At 32.8% G+C, this 19,142-nt stretch overlaps 1 protein-coding gene across 2 annotated transcripts in view; it reads right to left on the reverse strand.

The window, feature by feature from the left end:
- Positions 1–7,567, reverse strand: part of LOC149803114 (transmembrane channel-like protein 7) — a 111,553-nt gene extending 103,986 nt beyond the window's left edge. Inside the window, exons 1-2 of one of the 2 annotated variants that reach the window (XM_089952722.1) lie at positions 7,472–7,567; positions 2,778–2,997 (exon numbers count right to left, since the gene is read on the reverse strand). In XM_089952722.1, the coding sequence (XP_089808848.1) occupies positions 2,778–2,997; positions 7,472–7,478 (227 nt within the window). In that variant the 5' untranslated portion in view covers positions 7,479–7,567. The other variant, XM_089952723.1, reaches the window with a different exon arrangement.
- Positions 7,568–19,142: the final 11,575 nt, after the last annotated feature.

A 19,142-nucleotide genomic window follows, 5' to 3' on the forward strand; every position in this document is an offset into this window, starting at 1 on the left:
AGTATTATGTCACTGCTTTTTGTTTTGCTGATTAGTCTGTTTCCTGGAGTGGTATGAAATAGCATTGTGTGAAACAGGGAGTCTGTGAAGCAGGCAACTAGACTAACTCAAGATTCCTTTTTTTTATAAAAACATGCGACATTTATTTAGTGAGATATTCATTTATGTCGAAACTCAATATTGTTTTGTTCAACTAGTAAAATCTTGATACTGTGATTTCACTGCAGGTAAAAGTTAAACTTCTTATCATCCTTGATGATATCTCTAAGTGGCAATTCAGGAATTATCTGAAACTTTTTTTCCCCACAATGGTCTGTATCTGCGAAACAAAGCTCTTTATTTTACGAAGTATTCATTTCACTTGGTTGCCTTGCTATCTTTGATTACAGCTATGATCGAGTAGGTTATTTTTTGGTAGTTCAATTAGATTACATACACAATAACATATATAACAAAGTTCGATTGATCAAATGAAGTGAGTTCTCCCGACATATGAACGTGGCCGCTTTATCTTATGCATATATGATTTCCATGATTCTTTTTTTGTAATTTCACCTCCTTTATTTGATTCAAAAGACATAATTGACGCGATAATACAAAGAAGGCCAACTTTTAATTCAGTGCACAATACAACAAATGCTGCATTTATGATGACTACACTTAAATGGAACTAAAAGATAGAACTAGAACACAAATTTAACTTGATAAAAAATTATTAAATTTTTATTTATTTATTAATATCGTTAATTATGGTGTAAAAGAATGTCGTTTGGAAAGAAAATAAGAAAATGTAACAAATTATATGACTTATTAAAAGGTGATATTTCATAATGTCAATTAAAATTTCCAGGTCATATCTACTGTTTTTTCAACGATAAAATGAGAGAAAAAGAAAAGTTTCCGTTACCAATTTTTATCGTGATTTTCTAGAAGTGCAACAAATATAGATTACTTTTTTGGTATTTATCTGGTTTAAAAAATGGGATCCATGCCTGAACACGTGTTATAAGCAGTTTCATGAGTTATCAAGGCACAAGTTATCGAGGGAGTGGTGTATATAGATATTTGACAGATAAATCAAGTTTATCTTATGTAATTTTATATGATAGCAATTTCTCTGAAATTTTAAACCATATTTAGCATTTGTGTCAGGTACATGCACATTCTCAATAAAAGATTCATAAATTTATAATTACCTGCCAAGTTTAATTATCCAGCGATGATGCTAACAAATTCACTGATTTTTTGCCCCACTGCCTACTGTGATGAGGTCAATAAACATTGTGACAACTGGCTATAAATCTTGTGACAGCTACAATGTTACCAGGCAGGAATGGAAAGTAACCAAATTTCCTGTATCAGTCTTAAAAGACAGAGTAAAAGTGCAGAAAAGAGAAAGAAATCTATAAGTGACCCTGACACTGAAGGCAATATTTTAACTGTGATACATGAGATGCCTTCAAATAGAAAAATAAGTGCACCATGATACATCCCTGAATCTCAAATGATTAAGATATAAAGCAGAAAGAGGCAACCAATAAATGTATACCCATAACCATGACCTTGAAGATCGAACCCCAAGTGTGGAATACAATATATCTTCTAATGACAATATACAAGTATATAAAATTCCATGGAAAATGTTACTGAAATATAAAATATTGGGTTGTGACCCTGACCTGGAAAATAGGACTATGGTATATGAAGAAAATAGCAAATTTCTTTCCTTTAAGCTGAAATGGCTCTTAAAAAAATCACACACACACACACACACACACGCACACGCACACACACACACACACACACACGTGAATGAGTCATTTATAAAATACAACAAAATCGCATACAATATCCTTCTGAAACTTTCTAATGCATGACTGTCCAATCTGAGTGTTTCATATGGGAAAAATAAAGTATAGAATATATCAAGAAGTTGCACATGATCAAGCTCATCCAAAATCTTGATGATACCAGCTGATATATCATGTTTAATCCAAATGTGATGAGAAATACATGCTTGACCAATCAGATGTCAGGCTACCTCATTAATATGTACAACTGAATTTGTTGAGTAGGAACAATTTTTTTTTGTCCGTCAGTGACCTTGTCAAAAGTTGCTTTTCTAACCCCAAGTGTAAGCCATTCATGAAGTTTGGTAAAGGTAGATAGTATATAACTGGAGATATTGTGTGAAAATGCAAAAACACTGACAAACATACACATGAATGCATAGACCAACGGATCAACAACTTCATAACATTACATGCTCCAGACACATAAAAAGTGAACAAACAAGAACCTGAATAGAAGCATAAAATATACACAACTAATGATATAAGGAAAAAGGGAAGCAATTCCTGTTCACACCTTCATATCTTTTTCAGATTTATGTCATTTTGATGCAGAAGGCATTTTGCAGTTACAAAGAAGATTTTATCAAGCTTATTTGCCAGTCTAATATTTTAAAATAGAAAAGAAATAATTCCTAAAAGCTGGAATAGAAACAAACCTGATCAATCTCAATCACTGCAATAGGTGTCCATTATACATGCACGATGAAGTAGGGTGTGAATCAAAAGCAACAACAAAGTGGAAAAAGGTTCAGATGAACTATCATGTGTACAATGGATTCCTAATGCCTCATGCTGATCCTCACAGTGTATATATTTCCAAAGTATTTATAGGTTTAAAGTCACACATATAAATTTGTCATACATTGAAAAGTTGACTTCCACCCATTATAATTGCTCCTTATGATAACTGATTATTTATCTTACCTGTCATATATTTGTGTGGGTAATGGATGCATATGGTGGCCTTGTTGATATTTCTGATAATGACTTCCCCCATTATGCCTGGCCTTGATGTCCCCTCCAGACTGTCCTTGGGGCAGGTCATCCATCAGGGCAGTGTCATGAAAATCCTCCTGCCTTTCTTCCATTATGGCAGGATCTCTTACAGGTAATGGAATGTAGTCAGCATGGGAAACATTTGTTCCTGAAAATACAAGCAAACAATTTCATTGTTATATTATGTGACACAGTTTGCCCATGCCAGATATACTTATAGTATATGAATGCACTCAGTGACGCTTTAGATGATGTTCTTTTGCTTATGATATCATGAATATCTGCAACGTTTCTAGTGTTTTGAACACTAAAAATACACTTTTCTCCAGTTCATAAACTAAATTTATTGTTTATAGCAAATTCTTTCTTGCAAACTAAACTTCTAATGCCCATCTAATGAAGTAAAAATTTGTAAGAAAATACCCCATCTTTCTATGGCTACAACTATACTGATAAACTAAGTTCTTCCCCCACTACTCCTTTCTGATTAGAAATAAGTGAAAAATATTCCATCATCTGCACTGGTAAGGGATAGGGAAATCCCACTACTGAGATTAGAATTTGTGGGCAGGAACTCACAAAGCCTCATTCCTGCCTATAAATTCTGACCCACAGGTAGGATTTCCCCATCTTGCACCATTACATATGGTGGATTTTATTAGCATTTCCAGTGGAAAGTTACAGATAAAGTCAAATACAATGAAGCACCTTTTATCCAGACTTGATCGTCAGAAGAAAACTATTTTTCGTCTAGAAATCGCTGTCTCAATAATCAATAGCAATCAATACAGGATTTTAATTTTTGCAGGATATGTGGGAGTCTGTACAAGCAAACACTCTGAAAAACTTGTCTCCTGATTTTTACTGTTCTACTTTACCAACTTTTTTTAAAATAAAAGCATTTCAGTTCCTAGATGTTACAAACATAACGAAGTATGATGATTTGTTTATGTCTCCAACGGAAATGTAATGATCATTTGAGTTAGGCATACAATAGACATGCCTAAATAAACCAATAATAGCTTAAAAATAAAACTGAATAATTAAACAAAGAGTGCATAAACCATTGTTTACAGACTATGCCTTATGCTTTAATGGGTCACACATGCAGATTAGTGATTATTCTTATTAAAATTGAATCCCTTGTAACCTTACAATCGTAACATATATGCTAACCCACTGCCACCACCAGTGTGATGATGGTGAGGAGGAGGAAAAAGAGGAATCTCCTCCTTTATTTCGGGCAAAAAAGTGAGACATAGTAATGCTTGTGTCACTGAAGTTGTCAGCTCAACAAATTTTGAAGTTTCTGTGTAAGCCAATGCTTCAGTTTTTGTGTAGGCTAATGTTGAAATTTATTTACAGACCAGTGTTCAAGTTTTTGTGCAAGCCAATGTTCACATTATTTTGTAGACCAATGTTTAATATACAAGTAAAACAAATACTAAAGTTTTGTGTAGACAAAGTCTTTGTGTATGCCAATGTTTAAGCATTTGTGTAAGCCCATCCTGAAGATTTTGTGTTAGCCAATGTATAAGTTTAGTGTACACCAATACTAAAGTTTTTGCACAGGTCAACGTTGAAGTTTTTTTAGCCAATGTTTAATTTTTTGTGCAAGCCAATGTTGAAGTTCTGTGTACAACAATGCTCAAATTTTTCTGCAATCCAGTATTTAAATCTTTGTGTATGCCAGTTATGCTTAAGTTCTGTGTGGGCCAATATTTAAGTTTTTGTGAAGATTAATATTGAAGTTTTTGTGTAAGCCATTGTTTAAGTCTTTGAATAAGCCAATGATTAAATTTTTGTGTAAGCATATAGCTAAGAAAAGGTCAGACATAGTATACCACTAGACTCTTATTATCTCTATACTTTTTAAGAAAGCAATGGGGACACAGTGATACACTGTCTGTCTGTCTGTTCATTACCACATCTCCAAATGTAATAAACCACTGGGTTTGAATTTCACAAAACTTAGCATCTTTGGGGGTAAACATCTGCAAGATAAAGATCATCTTTGGCTCCTGCCCCTGGGGTCCCAGAGAGAGGGGTCATAAGATAGATGTACAAAGATTGCAATTACAAGAGGATATTTGCTTGAGATGAGTGAATAATGGATATATTTCAACAAGTGGATGAAAATACAAAATGAAATATATCCGCTATTCACTCAATAGCAAGCAAATTTGGTTGGAATGTGCAGTGAAAAAGCACAGGGCTTTGCAATGGTAAGTTGTTGCAGGTGTTCTAGTTATTGCATCTTTGTTAATCAAACTGGGTACACTGACCAATCAAAAGTAGGTATCGATTTCACTGCATAGTTACGCGTAATGCTATCCACCCTTTTCACTTACAAACATGAGACCACATTTGATTACTCTCGTATTATATTGCGGAGAAACTTGAACAATTACGCAGAAAATCACAAAAATGTATCAGAAAAATGGTTCGCTGTTGTGCTTGGGGTACATGTGATGCAGACTATTGTTATTATGAAAGGATTCAAGAAGGATTTTTGTAATTTAAAAAAGTCTCTCAAACCAAACACCAAAATGGAAAAATGTCTGCATTGGAAGTGATACACTATCTATAATCATATTTCATATATAAATACACAAAAGTATTTAAATGATAGTACTTGTTGTGCTGATGAAAATGTTGAATATAATTTTATGCTAATTGTGTGCTTATGTTTAAATCGTATATCTTATCATCAAGTTGGATTTTCAAAATTTTAAAATTAGTTATTTTGAATACAGTTTTTATTATGGAAGGTTTTCAAAATAATTTTAAACTTATGAAGAGATGAAACTAATAGAATATTTATTTAGTCTCTATTAGGTTTGGGACTAAAAATCAGCTGCATTTATGCATATATATATATATGTGTGTCCTTTTGACTTAAAAAAAAGCTGCAAATTTTTATAACATAACTATAGTAAAATAAAGCGAGCCGAACTAATTAGCAAACAAAGGTCAAAAAGCAGATGCAAATATCCCATCACCATGCATGTTGTTGCTTAATTCGATGTGCCATTATTGTTTTCTTCTTTTTAAGAGATTATGATAAATGATCATTTTACCTGGATCTGCTAGGATTTAAATTTACTGGTTTATCAATGATACTCTTATGATATGTTTTGTCCTTCCAACCAAGGAGACATATTAATGCAGCATATAGAATGAAAAACATTTCCTTCAATCACTCAGGCAACTTGGTATAAAGTGTTTCTTTATTTAACTTTAATAATTGTTTTCCTAAACATAACAAAATTATTAATTGTAGATAGATAAATACTTGTTTTATTCTTCTATGACAATTACAGTCATAGTAGAAAATCTGATAATTGATAAGAACAGAGACATTTTGTTATTTTGTCCTTTTCTAGCAATATGTTATCTTCTAATTTGTCAGGAAGGATGTTCTTCCACACAGATCGCCAGCAATGTTTTGTAAATTTAATCTGATTTACATCATCAAACTTTTTAATTTCATGAATATATCCGTATGTGTTGTAGTTCAAGCCTTTCTTTAATGCATGATCTGAAAGAATGTTACATTCAGGTAGGAAAGTTTTAGAAATATTGTCGATAATATTTTCTAGTAGATATGTTGCTAATGCTACTAGAGCTGTCATTTTCAAGACAGCTTGTGAGCCGTAGCAACAGTAACTAAGTGGGCAGAGCTTTTTATTCAAAATCAGAACCATCCATATACACACTAACTGGAACAGATGGAGGGGTTATCACAATGCAAGTGACCAGCCTTTTAACTGGAAGTGGCTGGGATTTTTTTAAACAACAAAGATGTTTATTTTCTTTCTACTTAAGTTATATTTGTCAATGGATACAATGAGTTTTTTCTTTCCTTCTATAAATCAAAGCAATAATACTTTTTTTAAAATAATCTTGGGGCCATACACGTTTTAATTCCTAGACCCCACCCACTTTTTTGCCCCCTAAAAATTAAATGGATGGTTCCTAAGGGTCAGAATAAAATTACTGAGGTCTTATTTCAAACAAGTTGTTAAAATGTGTTTGCAATAAACTTAAACAAATCAAGTCATTTAGTAAATACATGTAAGTGGGAATTATATAAACATGAAGCAAAAAGTCCTATTTGACCCCTACCCAACTGGAATGGGGGTGAGGGTAACATAAGGAACCTCATCCTCTTCTTTATCAACCTGGAACACATTTTAAACAGCTATATGATTCTACTGTATTGCTTTTTATACAATAGTTCCAGTCATGTATATGACCTGGTCTAAAAGTCCTGCAATGGAATAAAAAGCATATATATATACATGACTGGTGCCAAACTGTTCCAAGTTACAAAAAGAACATATTTTAGTATGCAGTTACCTGTCACTGATCATCAGCATGGGCTGATGGTGAGAAGTGATCAGCAAATACCAACAAGTCAGTGATGCACAACTCAAGCCCCATGCACTGTACATATGTATAATGTTGAGAAGTACTGACTAAACAACTCCAGTTGTTTCTTACACTCCTTGATCTGTCATTACAGGGTGGAGCACCTGTATATTGGTTGAAGTTTTCTGTTATTAATAAATCCTGACATTGGGTCAGTTTACTCAGTTAACTAAACTGGGTCAACTCACCTTTCATACTGAATGTCACTAAGCAATACTCCACTTAAAAATCCATGTACTTTTTTTTGTTGTTGAATATTTAGCCAAGTGAGACATCTATATTTAGAAACAAGGTTCCTGGGGGAAACACTTATTAGTTACAGGAAGTAAGATAGTGATATATGTCGTCTGCTACAGAATGAGAAATAAAATGTGCAGAGATTAGTCTTGTACTGAATTCCCAGTTTATTTTCTTTTTATTTTTCTGCTTTTAGTCACAATTAAAATGGATCTTTCCAAAGACAAATGGAAAAATCCCTGATGCTGCCTCTAAATCTTGTATTGTCAAACCTTGTATATTGTGAGTCTATTTTGAATATGAATGCCTTGGGTCTTTTTGTGTAAGAAACATAAATTCTACATCAAAGTATTTTGCAGATTTTAATATCAACTCATTTAATGAACTTAATGTTTAATTGTATTTGTGAAGAAAAGGAGTTTTGGTTTTGCTATAAAAAAGAATACATATGAAAGAAAGACTACAGATTTAGGTACGTTTATGCATGATTAATATGTAACAGATAGAGGATGCAGTTTGGACTGATGAGTGATATTAGTATGACACACATAAATGTATACATATATTGACATACTTTATTATTATCAAGCCCAATTTTTGTTAGTGGGAAGTGAGACAATATCTCGTCATACAGCTAAAGTTTACATTAAAACATTTTTTATTTGCAAATATTTCCTCAACCCCTTGATAGAGTCTCATCATATCTGGCATGAATCATCATGACCCTAAAACAATTATATCTACCACATGTTCACTCACCCTTCTTGTCTTAGGGTCAAGGTCTCAGTTACTGAGAACATGCAAAATGGTTTCAGTTAAAGTTTCTTGCAAATGTTAATATTTCCTAAACCCCTTCATAAATTCTCATCATACATGGAATTAATTGTTATGAAGCTAAGACAAATCAGTTTTTATCATTTGCTTATACAACACTGCACTATCAATAAGTAAAAGGAAAAAAAATGCACAACTTTTTTTAAAAGCATGTAGAATTACTGGGATATAATCATAGTCAGGTCATCTACTCACAGTAAGATTTTCATCTGGAGACATTGGCATTCAAATTCAAATTTTCATATTTAGAATAGACAAATAAGAGATATTTTCAACCATTTTGCAGAATTTTGGAAGAAAGAAACCCAATTCATGTTATTCATTGTAAACATCAATATGAAGAATATCATAAATATGGACAGAAAATTGATCTTCAGCATTTCTAAATTTCAAAACATACTCATAAATATTTATAGAGAACCATCTGTTAAAAAAAGAATTATTTTCAACATGTGAAAATTGATCAAAAACATCAAAAATAATTTTACAATGGCAATTTACTAATTTGTAATTTCAGATCAATGTACAGATGTACAAAAACACTGTGCTATATATATTTAATTTGCCTTGTTTGTTTGTTAGTTTTATTTTAATTTTTTATTTCATTACATGCTATTGAAATATAACATTGCATGTTGGATTTGACATTGTCAAAAACTGAGTTCATTTCTGTTTGACCCAAAGTGACTTTTTAAAAATTTTATTCTGTGTAAGCAACTAATACAAAGCTAAATTATTCTCTAAGTGTATGGGATTAAAATCAGTATTATTATTAATAGCAGTAAATATGTTTATTTGGGTTTAGGTCAAGGTTTTGAAATTTCCTTAGAGTATTTTACACAATTCATGTTACAGTTTTTATTTTGTAAACATCAGGATCATTTCAGAAGGTTATTTTCTATTTGGTAATGTTTTTTTTGTTTTTTTTTTATAATGCTAATTGTGACCTGAGGTCAAGTAGACAACTACATAATCTTGTAACTTATTTTTTTTTCAGTTGTGCTTTAAGACCTAGCACTTTAAAGTTGTATTATATGTGGTGTCTAGTATTTAATTTTTGTGCTGGAAAATTTTATTTCTTCAAATTATTGAACTGAAGTGATTATTTTCTCTGGAAATACAAAAGGGATCTGATAAAATTCTTGGATAGAGACAATCACTGGAATTTAAAGTGAATTCAAACCTGGAATTATATTGTATTACAGTGATTCAACATAAGACTTGACACATCAACACTCTATAAGCTACCAGACACATCATCACCTTCAGTTTTTGGATTTATTCTGGACTTCTACTGAATTTTATTCAGGACTTTCAATTATTAAGACTTGTGTCTGTAATTCTTGAATTATTTTGGGATTTAATTTGCAACACCGCAAGTTCGTTTTCTCATTTACACTTTGTATTCAAGGGAAATAAATTATTTGTTGAATTTTACAAAGCTTGTTGCTTTTCGCTCTTTTCTGTTGCTTATTTTAAGAGCAAAGATGCATAACAACTGTAATGAATATGTGCCATTTATTCTAAGAGCAACATATCATTTTCAAACTATGTATGACTCAAGAATATGGTGTTTCAAGTAAAGATATTAGGTTTTTATAATAAAGAGCCACGTAAAGGCTTCAGAAGTACTTGGAACATAGAAAAAACGTCAATTTATTCTTAAAGCTGAATGTTCACAAACATATTTCTATAACTACAGGTATGAAATATGCCAAATTAAGCTTGAAGTAACATGAAGTCAAGAATTTGCAAAAGGTGACCAAAGAGCAGTAGATTATAAATGGTGGATGGTGTATGTGTTTGAATGCTTCCTGTGAATTTATGAATTTATTTCAAATAATATCATACAGATGAGTTCATGTTTCAGTTCTGCAATTGCAAATCATGCAGAAAAATTTCCGTTTTCATATATTCTTTAATTCAGAAAAAATCATCCCCTTTTACTACTAGAAACTTGGCTCTCCATTCAGTGTCACTACAAAGCCAATTGTTGGTTATATTATCGCAAACACATGTTGATAAATGACAAAGAATCCCCTCAAATGATGACGACTCACTCGTGCAACACTTGGGACAAATGAGATTGCCCGTTACAGAAAGCATTGCAAAAGAATTTGCTAGAAGTTCTTCAGTGTACTTTGTGGCAGAGTTGTCACAGTTCTGTCAACTCCTGGTTGAGGATCATACAGGACCTGTCATTTTGGACAAATTGGCTACTCTTGTGAATTTTGCCAGACGCTGTTCATGTGGTCAAATAAATGTGAGAATTTAACAGTGCTGAAGGTAAATCTAGAAATTTGGTTAAAAACTTCAGACCATAATAGGTTTCCTGCCATCCAGATACAACAAGTTCTGGGGCAAATGATCAATACCATAAAAAAAAAAGAGTAACAGGCCTCAAGAAGTGTCCTGATGTAGAACTGTGGCAAGTGATATATTTTGTCTTCTCCCCAAAAGTTCACGTGCAAGTTTTATATTTCTTGATTTCTTTAATTCTTTATTTATTTTAGGCCAGCAAGTTGTTGTTGTTGTAGGGTTTAACGCCATTTTTCAGCACACGATAGGCTATGCATGGCAGCCTGTATTAATGGTGGAGGAAGAACCTGGGAAAACCCAGGAAGAACCATCAACCCATGAGAAGCTACTGGCAAGCTATCTCACATACCCACATTGGCTGAATCCTAGACTTGAACCCACGCAGATAGAGGTAAGATGGCAGTGATCCGTAATGGAGAGCACCTTAGACCACTCGGCCACTCAGGGTCCCTAGGCCAGCAAGTAAGACTGCTTATGGAAAATAATATTGCCCATTCATACCTTAATAAAGAGGAAGGGGGTTGGGTTGGGTCCAGAAACATGATAATCTGGCTTTTTGAAATATGAGAATGGTGTAGTGTTATAGATATTTGGCTCAGTGATTAAAATCTGCCAGGCACACTGAAAACAGATGCTGGTGTTCACTTGTGCAAATTAAACCATGCTTCTGAATGCAGATTAAGAACAGAAAATTTCCAGGAAATTGAACATAATTTGGTAAATGTGATATTGACCTTTCTGTTTCATGACTGAACTGTTAGCTATGGAAATAAAATCCTCAAGCTTCACTTGCTGATGCCTACTTTATATCTTGGAGTAATTTCACTCTACCATATGTCTTTCCCCCTTTTGGAGCTGCGGTTGCTCAGTGGTTAGTGTGCTGGACTCACAACTCAAAGACAGATTTTGGACTTAAACTGATTTTGACAGAAATGTTAGGTGTAATTCTGAACTTTATCAAAAGATCTAAAAGCACAGGTGGATCTGATCTTTGGACTAAGAAAATTAGGTGCAAAGAGGATTTTGGACTTGATCTGATGTTTATTCCGAGAAATTTTCTCTTTTTTGCTTCCTATTAAAATATGCTCTAAAAAAATCATACCCTAGTGAAAATGTGATTGAAATTTCAGTGAAATTCACTCAAATGTCTTTTTTTCAACAAAATATTGGTATTTCACAAACATTCAGTGAAATTTCAATGAAAAATTTCTGAAAATTTCTGAAAATATCAGCGAGATTTTGTGATTGAAATTTCACTGACTCTGCCAACAATTCTGAAAATATCAGTGAGAATTTGTGACTGAAATATCACTATAATATTTTGTGATTGTAATATCAGTGAAATTTCAATAAAAAATATAAATAAGAAATATTACTCTACTGATATAAAAAACAAACCTTTCTTCTATTTTAATATAATTTATATTTTGTTTCATTACAATATGAATGATTTTCAGCAAAATTTATATTTCCCATTTCTGATAGCTCTAATTTTATTGTTCATTCTGGAAACTCTTCCTTCCTTCCTTCCTTCCTTCTTTCTTTCTTTCTTTCTTTCACTTGAATTGGATTTAACTGCCCTCAATTAGACTGTTTTCCATTTTAATGCAGAATTGTGCTTTTATCCTCCTGGCCTGGATCCGATTTTCCTCAATATGGACCATTTGTTATTAACAAATGATTACTGTAAAGAGCTTTCTGATTGGTCAAAAGTTGGTACATGCCCAATGAATCTTTGTGTAATGGAAACTGATGGGAATGAGCATGCTTGGCAAATATGGTCTTTTGAATTTTTGAGCGGGACACAAGTTTAAATAACCATTTTGAAAAATGTGTGGAAATGAGAATGGCTTCAATGCAAAGTCAATGGGAACATAACATAATTGGTCAATTTCTATGAAAACTTAATGCCAGGACAAGCATTCTGTGATTTTTGCCATAAAGATTTTAACTACAGTTAAAAGCTTTACTCTAGTGGCTAAAAATGTAACATGTTAAATAGGAAGGAATTGAACCAGGATGATTTCAAAGTTATATAACTCCAAACTGATTCACTTCCAGGATTTAAGGAGGGACATCATATAAATCACTGGTGGGGAAGTGTTGATATAGTTACCAGATACACATAGCTATCAAAGATGGTCATATCTTTGTGGAATTTTCTTGGCCCACAATTATTCTTCAATATTGTGGCATTATTGTTTATATTATCAAAATATTCTAGCTGTATTAGAATTCAGAGTAAAATCAGACTAATCATATGATGATAAATGTTTGTCATGGCTGCTTAAGGAATTCAAGCAATCATAACAGCATCATAGTTTGTACATTCAAATGTCGAATCTGCACCAGTACAACTCCCATATCTCTGGGTTTTCATATAATTATTATAACAGCTGTATAATTTTATTTCATGTACAATGAAATATTACCCTGGTTAATTTAATTCATATCCATTATTTATTTGAAACCTTTTGAAATGTCTGTGAGAAATAACTATAACTTAAGTAAAATACAATATAATGGTCAAAACTTGAGCGAAATCTCACCAAAGTATTAATAAAATCTCACCTAACTTTCAGTGAAATTTTAGTGAGATCTCACCAAAATTTCAATGAAAGTTTTGGTTAAAATTTTTGTGAGATTCCCTGTCTCTCATCCTGTATCCTGTAACCTATCTAAAGAATGACAGTCATGTGACCTATGCATCATTTCATGTTATCCCTGTGGGTACTACAGTTTCAGGGACCCCGAGTGGCCGAGTGGTCTAAAGCACTCTCCGTTACAGATCACTGCCATCTCACCTTGTCTGTGTGGGTTCAAGTCTCGGATTCAGCCAATGTGGGTATGTGAGAAAGCTTGCCAGTAGCTTCTCGTGGGTTGGTGGTTCTTTCTGGGGTTTTCCCCAGGTTCTTCCTCCACCATTAATACTGGCTGCCATGTATAGCCTGTCATATGATGAAAAATGGCGTTAAACTCTACAACAACAACAACAACAACAACTACAGTTTCAATTAAATTAGCATCCAACTTAAACCTGGTAAGTATTATCTGATTTTACTAATAAAATATGAAAACTGTAGATACTGTGAAACTCTAATCAGATTATTTGCATTTGCATATAAATATGCTTACATTTAAGCATATGCTTCAACAAAAAGTTTCTGCATAACTTGTAAATGATAAATTGTTGACAGTAAAGAAAAAGAATACAAAAATTAATAGAACAATCACTTAAATGGCATAAAAGTCTAACAATAAAGTCATTTGTATGTACATGTACATATAAAGATATACTGTACCTATCTTGCCAACTACATATGTATATATATTATTTGCCATATATACTGGGGCACTATGTTTGAGTATATTTTGGGTCACCATAAATAAATTTTTACAGTAAATTTAGTACAATGTATGTTTTGGGACAAATCTCTTTTGTTTGAGTATATTTTGGGACAGTTTTCTATTATAATATTCGTGCTTAGTTGGTAAAAATGATTAATAAAGGGTATAAATTGTAGGATTTGAAAATTAAATCATTCAGAACTTGCATGTCCAAAATTGCACTGAAACTTTACTTTTATTAAAAGTGTACAATAAAAAAACAGTTACTGTTGTTTGTTTACAAATTTCTTTCCTAACTGCATGTTGATGAACAAAATTTGATAAATCTAGGGGAAGTATGGGAAACTCTAGATGTTTGCAGTATGTATAAAACATTGAAAATTCAAACATTTTTATATAAGGTATGCAGTATGTTTAACCGTTTCATTATAATATTCATTATACAATACTTGTATCTACATTTATTTGGATTTTGTGAATTTGAAAATAATAAATTAAACTGTAGTAGTCCATTAATGTTGTATATACCTGTGTGTTTACTAGAAAGTATATTGTTTCCATTTCTGTGCAAATCCAAATAACACATGTCTGTGTTATATTTTGTGTTGTGCCATATAAACACCTATCAAATAATCATTAGTAAATGATATTACCCAATTATTTCTCTGTTATCTTGAAAAAAAAGATACCCTTGAAATATGGACCTTGCATATAAAAATAGACCAGACTGAATTCAAATTGTCCCTACTGTACTTTGCAACAGCAGTGGGGATTTTTTTTAAAAATCGCCTGGTTAAAAAGAAACCATGACAAATCTGTCCCCAACCAATACATATTCATGTAAAGTCATGTAAAATCTGCCCTTGCCCAACAAATAGTCATGTAAAATCATATCCAATCTGCCCCTGACATATCCATAGTTATGTAAAATGATACCGGTGTCATATCTGCCCTTGCACAATCCATATCCATGTAAAATTATGTCAGATCTGCCCCAGACCAATTTATGTTCATGCAAATCATGTCAAATCTGCCTTACCAATCCATATCCATATAAAATCATGTCAAATCTGCCCTGACCAATCCTTATAATGTAAGATCATGTCAAATCTGCCCATACCAATCCATATCATGTAAAAACATATCAAATCTGCCCCAGACCAATTTATGTTTATGCAAATTGTGTAAAATCTGACCAATCCATACAATCCATATGCATGTAAAATCATGTCAAATCTGCCTCAGACCAATTTATGTTCATGCAAATCGTGTCAAATCTGCCTGGACCAATCCTTATAATGTAAGATCATGTCAGTTCTGCCCTGCCCAATCCATATCCATGTAAAATTGTATCAAATCTGCCTCAGACCAATTTATGTTCATGCAAATCATGTCAAAACTGCCCTGACTAATCCGTATCCATGTAAAGTCATATCAAATTTGCCCCCAACCAATCCAGACTGATTCATGTAAAATCATATCGAATCTGCCCCAATCAATCATTATAAATGTAAAATCCAAACAGTTCTTGTGATTATTACTTTAATTACACTAATATCTTTGATAATTTTTATTCTGGCAAACTCATATTTTGTTCCCAAGGTCTTACTGTATAAATATTTGAATTTTACTTACAAGGATTTTACCATTCTTGGTCCATCAGAATTTGGTAATTCATTCATTGCACTTTCAGAAGCTGGTATTGTCTAGTCTGGCAAAATTCATTTTCCCTATTTTAATAGCTGCTATGGATAGTGTACTTTAGACTAATTCAGGCTGATTTTTTAGCACAAAGGAGCAGTCATTTTAGTTAGCAGTGTGCTTAAATCATGTACAATTTCCAAAAGTACAATATCCAAAGAAATATCATCCACATTACATTAATGTAGCATAGAAGTATGCCAACATTCTCTCCATTGTGCATGTTTTAAATGCAAACAGCTTCACCTTACGTAAGTCACTCTCTCAAAAGTCAACCACTCCCTCGATAACTTGCACCCTGATAACTTGCGAACCCACTTATAATGCGGTGTCAGGCATAGATCCCATTTTTTAAACTCGAAAATACCCCCAAAATATATCCCTATTTGTTGAACTTGAAGAAAATTGCGATCAAAATTGGCAACAGATATTTTGATGCATCGCTTGTTTTATATCGTTGAAAACGGTTGATAGGACCTGGAAATTTTAATCAATACTGTACTATGAAATATCAAATTTAAAAATAACTCATACAATTTTTTACATTTTCTTTCCAAACAACATTCCTAGTACACTGCAATTAACAATATGTAAGGAAATTTTGATCAATGAAACAGCTTCACCTTACATACTTCACTCTCTCAAATGTACATAATAACTGGTGAGCGCCCCTTTAATGATGCTGACATACATTTTGTATAAAGCTATTAATTCCAGATTTAAACCCAGTTCTATTCTGTGACACAATTTTTCCGACGTTAACAATGTGATAAGTGTCATATATACATGCTTACCAGTCCAACTGCAGAGAACCAGACAGGTTGTGGCATAATGTGCCAACATGTTTGGGTCTACACTGTTTGTTAGGAGCAATCAGTAGAACTGTGTTGACCCTGATGTGCAGGGGAATTATGCAATGGCAAATCAGGGTTTAAATTGTTTGCAGTTGGACTTGAATTATAAGTAAGTACCGTATAGACAGTAAATGTTATTTTTACCTTGATCCTTACAAACAAACTGCATATTGTCGACAATCTTTGTATCAACTCTGAAGCCAAGCGTTTCCACTAAATGACAAAGAATATTTTCTGAACTTGAAAATGGTTTTAAAATGTACATTATCTGTGTCACACCCATTTTGTGCAACATGAAAACAGAAGTCAAGGATTCTGTTCTTTTTTTTCAGTTGCTGCAAGATATATTTTGCTTTAGCAACTACAAAATGCAAACAATGTTAGCTGTATAACCCTGCTTATAAGTAAGATTCAACTGCAAACTACACTGATCCATTTATGCTGCAACATAATGTGCCAGTAGATCTGGGTCTATTCAGTTTGTTAGGAGTAATCAGTAGAGCAAACAACACAGACACTTATCTGCCAGCACATTATGAAACAGATCAGGTCTATGTTTGTTTGTCAGTGAACCCAACTTATAAGTGAGTATATATGGCATACATACACATGGTTTATCAAGCATTGTACTGAGACACATAATTTACTTGTGACTGATATTCCCTTTAAGAGTTATCAACTATGTGACACTTCAAAAATACAGCATTATGAACCCATGTGTAAATTTCAAACATGTAAAAAGCCATCCCAAAATGTGTATACTTTCCACATCGTTTGCCAATGTAGTAAATCTCTGTTTATATGAAGAACAAGACTTTGATCTTAAATCACCTTTATATGTAATTATCTTTCTCTTACCTATAGATGGTGTTCCATATTTATAAATATGCTGAAACACAGACCATTCTCAACTTATCTAGCTTTATGTTGGACTTGAGCTGATTAAGTATTATTAAATATTTACTTTTCTGCTTCACAACAAAGCTGATAAGAGATTAGTAATACTTTAAATGGGGTGTGTTGTTTAACATATTAACTGCTGCCAACCCAAAAATAAATGTATATGAATGCTACTCAACATTTCTACCATAAGTTTGTCTCCAAACAAGGTTTTGGTTAAAACATTAATTTCAAAGTTGTATACAGGTTAATAACTCATGCAGGTGTAAATTATATGTTGCAAGGCAGATATAACAGCATGGACCATTTCAAGGGCTATTTCTGATACAATTGAAGCACATGTCATACTTGCAATTTTCAATTCTTTGTATTATACTATCACACAATTAGACAAAACAAAATTGAAATCATGTTTATGCTTAAACAGTGCACATCAAAATACTGATTAGCATATTTCTGAATGTTTTGTCTTGCATATGTGTAAATGGAATCTGTAGGTAAATAGGTATGCATGTATTAATATGTAAGCATTACTATTATTCAATGACATAACAATGATAAAGTCAAAATACACATGGAAGAGTATTTGTGATTAAAGTTTGTAGATTTGATTAGCTAGATTTTGGACTTTAGACTTTAATTGTATTAACTAATTTGCATGCTAAATAGCTAGCTGCACTGAATGAACGAGATAAACACACAGTGAATTGTTATTATCCACTGTATGTATCAAATCAAGAAATAACAAACTGTTCTGATGGTAGAGTCGTTTTTTGGTAAGTATGCATGTAAACATGTGTTTGTATGCATGTATACAGGCACCAGCACAATGGATCACTCAAGGTTGTGATCAAGACCCAACAGAATATTTATGACATAATAAATCTTGTTGATTGGAATTACAGATCAGCTGTCCACTAATCTGCAAGGTCTGCGTATGTATGTATGTGTGTGTGTGTGTGTGTGTGTGTCTTTATGCATGCATGCATGCATGTATGTACGTATATATGTATGTACAGTATTTCTCCCACGATAAGACCTGTGGAGTAACTTAATAAATTTCTGAAATAGCTGGGATGGGCTTATTATCAGAAAATGATGTCCTTAACAAAAAATGTAATATCATTTTGTAAAAATGGGGGTGTGAGCTAATCATCCAGCATATATTTATCATCTCATAATGGTTGATTGGTAAACTGGATTTTAACAACGCATTAATGCCAAGGACATAAAAACAAAGTGCTTTCTCAAGGACACAGAGGCAGCAGACCTGAGCTGGTTTGGGTGGGTAATAAACCTACTAACCTTGGATTATGAATTACATTCTCCACAAAACAAGTTGCCATGGTTCCCCTTTTTCATCAGATAAATAGTGTGTGTGTGTGTGTGTGTGTGTGTGTGTGTGAAGTTGTTATTTATGTATTATGATGGATGGAATGATGGATGTGTGAAAGTACCAAGTGTCCATTTTTCTAAGTCACTTGTTTTCCTCTGTAAGAAAGTGTTCCAAGAACTTTTGTTTTCTTTTTGCCTGTTACAGACACACCCTAAAACTGAGGAGTGTGTGCATTTAAAATTGCAAGTAATAAACCTTACTGATCAAAGAGCATTTTTTACAAAAGCAATCTGAAGAGACTATAAAAAGATCATGAAAATAATTGGAAGC

The sequence above is a fragment of the Sinohyriopsis cumingii genome, chromosome 3, assembly GCF_028554795.1.
Source record: "Sinohyriopsis cumingii isolate HCF-2022 chromosome 3, ASM2855479v2, whole genome shotgun sequence".
NCBI lineage: Eukaryota > Metazoa > Mollusca > Bivalvia > Unionida > Unionidae > Sinohyriopsis > Sinohyriopsis cumingii.